Raw genomic sequence first — 11162 nt, forward strand, 5'->3', positions numbered from 1 at the left:
TGAGGTCCAGCGGTAGAGCAACTCAATAGCAACACACAGCCAGTTAGTTGACAGAACTGAGACTAGAACCTACGTCATGTGACTGCCAGCCCAAAATCACCTCACTCCCCCTCACACCATAAAATGGTCCCTTTCAACTACAAATGTAGAGGGATTAATGAAAGTGAAATATCTATGATTTTGTTGCCATGTCATTACATGTATTTGTCATGTAATCCTCACAAAAGCTCCATGAGGTAGGTACCATTTTTACCCCTGAGGCACAATGTCAGTTAGATCAACCCCCTACAATCACAGAAATAGCAAGTTGGAGAGCTTCCCATATAACTAGGTGCTATGATGCCTGCATTTACACAAAGGCTCATCTGACCCAGTGTTCAATGTACAGAACAATAGTCTATGTAGAAAATGTCCTATAAAGATGGGCTGAAAAAGAGAAATGTATTTTCTATCAAGGTTGTTTAATTAACAAAACAATAATTTCCCCAAGCAGCTCATGTCCTCAACATAAAATTATGGAAACTATAACAACACAGTTTATGAATCAATGTCAGAAAAAAAAAAAAAAAAAAAAATCCTTCTAGCAATCAGTGATGCCATGAATGACAGGAATGCTTATCTTCCTGGGAGAACCATGGTCACATTACCTCTTCCCTGTGCTTTCTCCTCTCTGTCTCAAATATCTCTCTGCTTTTCTCTCATAAGGACACTTATTGGATTTAGGGCCCATCCAGATAGATAACCCAGGATCATCTTATCTAATTTGGTTACATCTGCAAAGACCTTTTTTTCAAATAAGATTCTGGGAATTAGAATATTTGGGGGGGGCGGTCATCATTCAGCCCACTACACGCAGGATCACTCTGGGTTATCAATGATCCTCAAGGCAGTACTAGGGCCCTGGAGAGAAGAGACATATCCAGTGGAAAGTCTGAGAGCAGACCCCATGTCACACTCCATCGCGCTTGTAGAGACAACGTACTTCTTCCACCATTCAGAAGACCAACATGACTTCTGCAATAACCACACTCCTGAGGCTCAATGTCCATCCCTTCTCAGGGTCTTTTAAAGTAACTCTCCTTCAAAGGCACGTACACAAAGAGCCACACCAATATGTTTTACAATAGCACAAAGGAATTTCAAGGTATGAACTATATAGGTTTTGTAAAACATTGACCAATTACTTCATGTACCAGGCTAGGAATGGCAAGGATTTTGTCTTACAGACCAAGATCGATTAATTGGGATTAACTGCCTAGAGTTCATTGTTAAGAAAGATGTTGAAGCCATGTTAAGTTTATTCATTGAGTCAGCAATATTTGTTGACTATGGACGATGGACGAGAAACTGTTTTAGGCACCTGAAATATATCAGTGAGCAAAACAGACCAAGATCCCTGCCTTCATGGAGCTGACATTCTGGGTTGGGAATGAGAGGAGATAATAAACAATATATGAAATGTATAAACAAATGGCAGAGTACGTAAGAAAGCCATGAGTGTTGTGGAGAAAAGAGAGATTAGAACAGCATAGGAGCATCAGAAGTGCCCACAGGGAGCAGGGAGCAATTTTAATTAGGGTGCTCATGCTAAGCCTCACTGGGAAGATGACATCTGAGTCAAGACCTGTTGGAGGTGAGGAAGTAAGCCATGAAGGTATCTGGACAAAGAACACCAGTACATGCACTCTCTTGTGCCTGGCATGTTCAAGGAACATCAAGGAGCAGAGGGGGAGAGAGTAATAGGAAATGAGGGTCAGTAAGAAAATTGAGGGCCACATCACTCATGTAAGGCTCTGAGAGCCAGCATATGAACTTTGGCTTCTACATCTCAGTGAGATTTAGAACCACTGGAGAGCTTTACAAAGAAGTAATACGATTTGACTTACTTGGCTGCTCTGTTGCAAATAGGTTGTAAGGGACAAAGATGGAAACCACTGGACCAACAAGGAGGCCACTGCAACAGTCCAAGCAAGAGATGGTGCTGGCTTGGACCAGGATGGTATCAGGGGAAGTAGTGAGAAGTGGCTGAATTCTGATATTCTTGGCTGTTGGGTGAAGTCATTATTGACTAAAGTGGGGAAGGCTGCAGATGGAGCAGGTTTTGGAGAGAAAAACAGGAGTTCCTTTGAACATGTTGTTTGAAATACATGTTATATCCAAGTAGAAATGTCAAGTAGGCAGATACATATTCATCAAGTGGAAAAAGGTAATAAGGCATTTTTTTGAGGTCAGCCATGAACAAAGGCTGAGGGAGATGTGACATTCATGCCAAATATTTACCATTGCTCTGCTGGGCACTGTCTTATTTAATCATCATAATTCACCTAAGAAGCAGGTATTCATGCCCAGTTTTACAGAGGCTTGAAGCAATTAACAATGTAGCCATGGTCATATAGCCATTAAATAACAAAATAATAATTCTAATGTAGGTCTTAACTCCAAATTCAACACTTGCTGTTACATAAAAGCTCCATTCTGGCAAAATAGGTTCCACCAGCCCTATTCAGTTAACTAAACTTAAAGCATTACTTTGTCTCTTCTAATCAGACAGTTGGAGTCATTCTGTTGTTTACTGGGTCACCTTAGGCCAAGTATAGGTCAGTGACCTTTTCTGTACTGTCCCCATGTCCCCATTGATTCCTAGCTATTGACATCTCACTAGCCAATATTTTCTGGTCTCTGTTGTCAGAAATTTCTGCAGTAAATGTGTTCTAAAATGCCTGAATATATTGCACTTCTTTGCTGCCCAGAATAACTTGCTTGCTCTCTCAGTTTCTTCTCTTTTTTCTTCCCTACTTTTTTGGTTTTCAACATGTCCCTTTCTGTCTTGATGACATTTCACATCAGGGTCTCTTTGTCACCATTGGAGCCAGCATCCGATGCAATGAGGGCCAGGATTCCTGTAGACTTGTGGGAAATACAGTTCCCCAAGAAAGATAAGCTTTCATCTTCCACCCCAGCTAGGGAATTCTGATTATGGAAGAAATGGGGCTCTTGGGCCTGGTTCTGGTTTCTGACCTGGCTAAGGTAGGGCTGGCCCTTAGCTTAGTCTCCAAATTGTTTTTACACAAGGGGCAGAAAGTAAAGGCTAGAAAGGACCCCAGGAATAAACTGAAGTGCATAAAAGCAAGGTGATCAGCCCCAAATCATCCAACTAGCTGGTGGCAACCTCAGTCTTTCACTTTTCATTTCTCCCACTGGCTTCTCTGTCTCATACTGATGTCCCTCATCATTTGGTCACCCCATATCTTGATCCCATCAGTTAGGCAATGTAAAGAAAGTTATTTACAGAGTATACAGATCATAACATACAGCAGAGTGTCAGGCAGAATACAAAAACATTGAGGAGAAGAATATTTTTAACAGAGGGCTGAGCCAAGCCATTTGTCCTTAATCTAGGTCTTTTCTCTGCACACAGGACGACTGACGAACATACGAGTTGCTAACCACACTCAAGTCTTTGAGAATGGGACCTGTGAGAGCCACTTGGCCTGCTCTGTGGAGAATCCAAATGACCATGTCTCATTTAAGTGGCAGGTCACAGGAAACCCACCTCTAGAGGGAGCAAACCTCACTATCTCTATTTCCAGTGAAGAGACCTACACTTGCATAGCTAAGAATCCCGTCAGCAATTTATCTTCCTCTTTATCTGCCCAAAGTCTCTGCAAAGGTAACAGTCTGTCTCAGGTCTCTCTAAGAGCCTTGAGTGGCCATGGGGTGTGGCATGACCACATCACCTACAGGATTCCCAAAACAACAGCCCAGTAGGAGGCAGCCAAAAATCCTGGGAGAAAACAGACACTTTCTGGTGCTCTGTGCCTCTCACTACCCCCAGAGGTCACATCTTCCTCCCTCACCCCAGCCCCAACCCCAATCCCAACCCTCCTCCGACACACTCAGAGCCCAAGAGCAAAGTCCTTGGGAAGTCAGAATTGCTTCCTTCTCCTGGCTCTGCCCTGCCCTGTCTCCCACTTCCAGGAATCCTGCCCAGAGCACCAGAGCTTCTGAGTATAGAGGAACCCCACCCCCTACCCCCAAAAGTGGCCTAGAAAAAGTTAAGTGTAGGCTCTGAAAAAAACTGAACGTTACTCAATGTGTCCTAAGTGCAACTTCTTTTTTTTTCTTTTCAGGTGCTTTTAACGAAAAAAATCAATACTTGAATTTCTTATGGATTATAATAGTGATTCCTTTTATCTGTATCGCTGTGTTCTTATGTTTTAGGAGCAAGAAAGGAACAGGTAGCCTTTCTTCCTACTTGTGTCTTCTCCAAGGTTTCAGAGACTTAGAGTCTGGGGTTCCCTGTACCTGTCTTTAGGAAGACAGGTAAAGAGAGGAAGGATGCCAACACTGGTTCAGCTAGTCCACTGGGACAACACCTGGGGTATGATTACACACCTGCTAACTTCCTGAGAAAGGTGGCCTACTGGGAAAGGTAGGACCCAGCCTCAGGGCCTGCCTGCCCTTCCCCTTCTGGTTGCCTCCCACCACATTCTCTAGAGAGACATCTATGGGAGTGGGTGGGTGGAAGATTTTCTCATTACAGTCACAAGTTTCAATTTACTTGATTTTATTTTTCAGGTTCCTTACATTTTTCTTCTACTCAGCAAACTCCGAGTCCTGGTGAGTTTCTAGATTCTTAACTTCCAATCATTAAACGGATGGGAAGAGCCAGATTGAAGAAGAGGGCCAGTCAGAGGGCTGGAGAATGAGAGAAGATGGCATCAGAATGTCTTTACTCAGATGGACCAGATGGCACAAGGGGAGAACCTGTGACTGTGCAAGTTTGTCCTCTGTGTGACCTACAGGGGCCCTTACAAGCATGTGAATCTGTCACTGACACAATTTCTTGGAGTGGGATTAGGGTCATTCCCCACCATGCTGATAGAAAAACTAAGTGCCAGTGAAAAGGCTCATAGCCTGTCTATTATCACCCAGCAAGTCCAGGGCAAGGATAGGATTAGAGCATCAAAGGCCCAAAGACAAACTGCCTGACCCCATCACTCTGTTCATCCAGAGTTTGGGAATTGAGTAAAAACAATCAAAAGAGAACATGTGATAGAGACACTGCAGTGCAAACTCTGAACTCAAGTTAGTACCGAGTCTCATTTCATGGGGGAGAGATATATGATGTCATGTGTAGAGGACAGGGCATGAGATTTAGAGTGAGAAGGCATGTATTTAAGTTCTTTATTGGATCACTTTCTGTGTAATTTTGTGCCAAGTCAATTGAATTTTCTGAGCCTACAGTTGCTCATCTCTAATATAATCAAACCCACCTTAAGGACCTCTGAAAAGTTTAATAACATGTACATGAAATAATCCAGCTCCATTACCCTGGCCAGTGAGGTTCTCTAGCTCTTATGAATACAGCACTATTTGGTGCTAGGAGCTTCCTTGCTTACATGTGAATTCAGTGGGAGACTCTGAAACTTTAGGGTACCTCAAGACCATGTATCTCCAAGAGACGAGGTCAGAAACAGATCACATGGCTGAGAAGTTTCTGGTTCAATCCAGAATTACAAAGACTGTCAAAAATGAATGAACCCTAAGGAATGGCAATGCCTTGAACAACTGCATCTTTAGGGCCAGGAAGTCCCCTGGGGTAGGAGAGCAGACCCAGAGTGCTTCTGCAACTGGCTGTGCCTTCCTGTGTTTCCAGCAGATACCCAGAGGAACTCAGAGTATGATCCACTCTCTGTGTATGCTCAGGTCACTCATCCCAATACGGTGAGTCCTTTCAGCTTTATACTCCATCATTAGCATTATTTTTACATCATCATTCGCTAACTGTCACCACAATCATCTGACTAATCCAAATGATGTTCGCGATTAAGGAGAGAAGGCAGCTCCAGGAGCTACAAAGTTCTATGTGGGACCATTCCAGCCCCAACTGATCTCGCCCCAATAGAACGTTTATTCATACCCTTATTTACATTGTTCTCTAACTGCTTAATGCATCAGTAAGTCTGGTCCCTTCAGCTTAATTGTAAGTTGCCTGAAAGTAAAAATCATGTCTTCCTCTCTCTTCCCCTATGTCTTAGCATGATGCTCAGTAAATACTTGTTGAGTGGATCAAAGTTTAACTCAGTTTGAGAGTTTCCAAAGGAGACAGTTTGGTAGCAGGGGAAGTAGGGGTGCTTAGAAACAGTCTCTCAAGAGGAGAAGAGCAGCAGGAATTTGCAGCACTTCCATAGGAGAGGACAGTAAATGCAGGAGCAGCCCTCAATCCCCCCCCCCCCCACCCCTTTAGCAACATAACCAGATGGCCTTGGCCAGGCATCAACAATTCCCCACCACCTGCAAGAGGCACATTTCTAAAGGACACTGTACATCTTGGGAGGCCAGTTTCTATGTCATCTGAAAAACAGGCCCAGAGCACTCATTATTCTCCAGCCGATGAAAGCAATAGTCCAGCTAGAAATCTTTGGTCCCCTCATACATCCCTTCACAGGTATTTGCAAAGCAGGCTCCTTGAAGAGAGGGAACACGAAGGGAAACTTTTACTTGTGCAGTATTTCTATTGTCTTTCCCATTTCCTCTCGAAGACAAAATGAATCACTCTCAACAAACCAAGAAACTAATCTGCAAATTTAACTTTTTCTTTAGCATAAAATTGTACTTTGGAGAGTTTCAGAGGTCTTGATAGTACCCTAAATATTCCTCAATTAAGTTTAAATGTCAAAACCTCTGAGCACAGGGGACTTCTGCTGTTATTGTTATACTTTGTATTCCAAGCAGAGTCACTCTTAACACCAGAAGTTTCTCCTACTCTACCAATTCCCCCTGCTTGAGAAGAACCCAATGACTTGATGACCAGGCAGTTAGAACTACAGGGGCAAAATAGAGCAGGCAATACCTTCCAGTTATAGCCAGTTAAGATCTGAGACAAAAGACAGTAGAGTTGAGTTCAGGACAAGAATGTTTCCTTTTCTCCACAACACTTGCCAAGAAAGTCACCCTTCTGTCTTTGGTTCTTGATCCCACTGGTTTGCTGGGGCTTGCTTCTGTTTGGGGCTCAGAAAATGCCACTAAACTTTCACAGGTTTGAGAGCTGGTGGTGTTTGGTCTCCGGCTCCTCTTGTTAAACACTCCTTGGCCTTCCCCCTAAAGAACTTTGTCACATTGCCTTTTCCTGGGAATATATCTTTTCATGAGTATCTCTTTGTCTGTGTGAACCAAATGAGTATGGTTACTTTTTACAGAAAATGGATATCCCAAAACCTATGAAAAACAATGATCTCACCACAATTTACTCCAAAGTTTATCAATCCAAACAGGTAAGCCCATGATTTCCCCATGTTCTTACATTCTTACCTCTCTCATCAGACCTATGACTTTGCAAATAAAGTAAAAGGAGCCATTTTACAGATGAATAAATACCAGCAGAATACAGAAAGGCTCAGGACATCACCAAAACAGATCCAAAAAGTTTTCTTACCACACGTATCTGAGTTTTTAGCCTACTCGGTTTTTATTTATTTTTTAAATTTTTTTTAAGTATGTCTTTATTGATTCCAGAGAGAGGAAGGGAGAGGGAGAGAGAGACAGAAACAGCAATGATGAGAGAGTCATCATCAATTGGCTGCCTCCTGCATGCCCCTGACTGGGGATCGAGCCCACAACCTGGGCATGTGCCCTGACCGGGAATCAAACCTCTATCTCCTGGATCCTAGGTCAACGCCCAACCTCTGAGCCACGCCTGGCTGGGCAGCCTACTTGTTTTTCAGTGTAATTCTGCCCTTTGCTATCAATATCCCTATCTGCCTTCCAGTGCTCTCCAGACCTCCTCTGTAGCCATGGGAGATGGCCTGGGGCTCTGGTCCTTATTAAGCTACTTCATTTCCCATTAAAGTAAACCCATCTCTTCCAGGGCAACTGTCCTGAACAACATCATCTAAGTTGCTGAAAGGTCTCAAAGGAAGTCAGCAATGACACATCTCCTGATCCCATGGGAGACAATAGAGGTTGGTTTCTGCCTAGAAACTGAATTTGAATATCTAGGATTATCACTTCCAGTCCTTCAGACTTAAATCTGCTTACCTAGGTCAAACCTTTAAGGAATAACATCATTTGCAGCCTATGATCCCAATAACATTTTCTGATCTGCTCCAGGACAAGACATACTTCAGATAACATACCTGGATTTTGACTTTCTCTTTGGCAACTAAGCAAATGGAGTTATGGTTGCCAGAGAGACTATAATTCAGAAGACAAGCACGTCTCTCCTTTTAGAAAGCAGAATTGTGACTCACTGGGAGAGTACAGTATGTTGGTTATGTGTGTTGTCTTTGGAATTGGATGGACTCATGCTCAAATCATGTATTAGATATATCTCCTGGAACATGCTACCTAAGCTCTTGGAGCTTTGGTCTCCTAGACTGAAAAATGAGCAGGGTAATCCATCAGCCCTATTACTCAAACCTGGAACCTGAGTTTGACTTCAGCTTCTCTATCATCAGGCCCTTTGGACTCTACTTCCAACTATATATCTTAAAGCTATCCACTTCTTTGCAAATCTTCAACCACAGCCCTATATCTATGTAATCATCATCATCTCTAACCTGGAATGCTACAGTAAACTCTGAACAACTCTCCCCAACTTTTGCTCTTATCTCCCTTTATTCCATTCTCCAAAAGACAGCCAGAGTAATATTTTTAATATAAATCAGATCATTCACTTGTCTGCTTAAAACATGGCAAGATTTCCCTGTGCACTCAGAATGAAACTGCATCTCTATGGCCCTGGATGATCTGGCCCATCTCCAGCCTCAGCTCTCATCACTCTCCCACCACTATCTCTATTTACTTCCCCAATCTTCTTTCAGCTCCTCCATTCAAGGAAAGAGTTCTCTACGGTAGTTATTCACTTCTGCCGTAAGACCCTTCTGCCTGCCTGCCCCACTCCGCCTTATGCTTTAAGCCTCAGCTTACATATGTCACCTTCTAAAAGAGACCTTCTCAGACCACTCTATCAGAAGGGCCCTCCCAATTATTCTGTCACACTTTCATGTCATTTATCACATGTCAATAAATATTTATTTTTATCAGTTTAATGTGTGTTTCTCCTACTATACCGTATGATTTCCAGGAACAGGGACCATAATGATTTGATTTATCATGGTTTCCTTAGCACTTAGCACAGTGTCTAGCACACAGAAAATGTGAGACAAATATTTTAAATAAATAAATGAATATGTAATAAAATTTCATGAGAAATAAGACAATGTACCTGAAGTCTTTAGGAACTGCTTAGCCCATAAAAGAGCTCAATAAATATTAGCTATTGTTATTGTAGTTGCTGTTGTTGTTATTATTAAATTACATTCTCCTGAACTGACAGATTTTCTCCCAAACATTCAAAAAATAAGAAAGGAGAGAAGATACATTGTCTGAGTCCTGCTTTCCTATTATTTCCTACCTTTTCTCTGGTCAAATTTTGCCCCATTTGAGAAATAATGCTCTTCTTCCCCTGGGAAGAATTCCCGGATTTTTTGTTTTTTTGTGGGTTCAAGATGGTTTTTAATGGTTTTTTTAAAAATAATAAACACACTTTATTATGGTATGATTGATATACCAAATGCATACAACTTGATGAGTTTGTAGATAAGTGTACATTCATGAAACCATGACCACAATCAATACTGTAAACATATCAATCACCTCCAAAAGTTTCCTCTACACATTTTGTTTTTTTAATTTGTAACTTGTTGTGTGTGATAAGAATACTTAACATAAGAACTACCTTCTTAGCAAACTTTTAAGTATACAATACAATATTGTTAACTATAGACACTACGCTGTACAATAGATCTCTGGGACTTATTCCTCTTGCACAACTGAAATTGTATATCTTTTGACAACATCATTTTTATTCCCCCTCCACTTATCCCCTGGCAACCACCATCCACTCTCTGCTTCTATAAGTTTAAGTATTTTACTTCTCTCATAAAAATAGGATCATACAGTATTTGTGTGTGTGTGTGTGTGTGTGTGTGTGTGGCTTATTTTACTTAGTATAATGTCCTCAAGGTTCATCCATGAATTTTATTTCCTTTGGATATATATATTCAGAAGTGGGATTCCTGGATCATACAAAAATTCTATTTTTAAATTTTTTAAGGCAACTCTATACTGTTTTCCACAGCTGCTATACCAATTTACATTCCCACCATTAGTGTACAGGGGATCCCTTTCCTCCACATCCTCACCAAAACTTGCTTTTTTTAATTTATGTTTTTGTATAGCCATCCTAACAGGTGTGAGGTGAATATCTCTTTGTGGGTTTTATTTGCATTACCCTAATGAGTAGTGATGTTGAGCACCTTTTCATATACTTGTTGGCCATTTATATGTCTTCTTTTAATGAATGTCTATTCAGATCCTTTGCCCATTTTAAATTTGGGTTATTTGGTTTTTTGCTATAGAATTTTGGGGATTTCTTATATATTTTGGATATTTTTTAGAGAGAAAAGAAGAGGGAGGGAGAGAGAAACATCAATGTGAGAAAAATACATAGGTTGGTGTGCCTCCTGTACACACCCCAACTGGGGTTCAAACCCACAAGCGCGGCATGTGTCCTAAGTGGTAATCAAACCGGCAACCTTTCAGTGCACAGGACAGTGCTCAATCAACTGAGCCAGACAGCCAGGCAATACTTTGGATATTAATTCTTTATCAGGTATATGGTTTGCAAATGTTTTCTCTCATTTCCATTGGTTGACTTTTCATTTCATTGTTCCCTTTGCTATGCAGAACCTTTTTATTTGATGTAATTGCACTTGTCTTTTTCTGCTATTGTTGCTTTTGCTTTTGGTGTCAAATTCAATAAATTATTGCCAAGACCAATGTAAAGAAGATTTTCTCCTATGTTTTCTTCTAGAAGTTTTACAGTTTCAAGTTTTATGTTTAAGTTTTTTATCCATTTGAGTTGATATTTATGTATAGTATAAAACGAGAGCCAAATTTCATTCTATTCAATGTGGATATACAATTTTCCCAGTACCATATATTGAAGAGTCTATCCTTCCCCCATCTTATATTCTTGGCACCTTGTCAATGATCATTTTACCATATAGTCAAGGGTTTATTTCTAGGCTCTCTAATCTATTCCAGTTGGTCTCTAAGTCTATCTTATATCAGTACCACACCATTTTAATTACTGT

General features: G+C 41.2%; 1 protein-coding gene across 1 annotated transcript in view; it reads left to right on the forward strand.

The window, feature by feature from the left end:
• The window catches only part of LOC107539023 (T-lymphocyte surface antigen Ly-9), a 75715-nt gene extending 67817 nt beyond the window's left edge, over positions 1–7898 (forward strand). Inside the window, exons 8-12 of the mRNA XM_087828202.1 lie at positions 3419–3670; positions 4131–4238; positions 5660–5727; positions 7203–7275; positions 7855–7898. Coding sequence (XP_087684328.1) covers positions 3419–3670; positions 4131–4238; positions 5660–5727; positions 7203–7275; positions 7855–7898 — 545 coding nt within the window. The remainder of the gene's footprint in view (positions 1–3418; positions 3671–4130; positions 4239–5659; positions 5728–7202; positions 7276–7854) is intronic.
• Positions 7899–11162: the final 3264 nt, after the last annotated feature.

Source organism: Miniopterus natalensis, chromosome 19 (genome assembly GCF_054644295.1).
Source record: "Miniopterus natalensis isolate mMinNat1 chromosome 19, mMinNat1.hap1, whole genome shotgun sequence".
NCBI lineage: Eukaryota > Metazoa > Chordata > Mammalia > Chiroptera > Miniopteridae > Miniopterus > Miniopterus natalensis.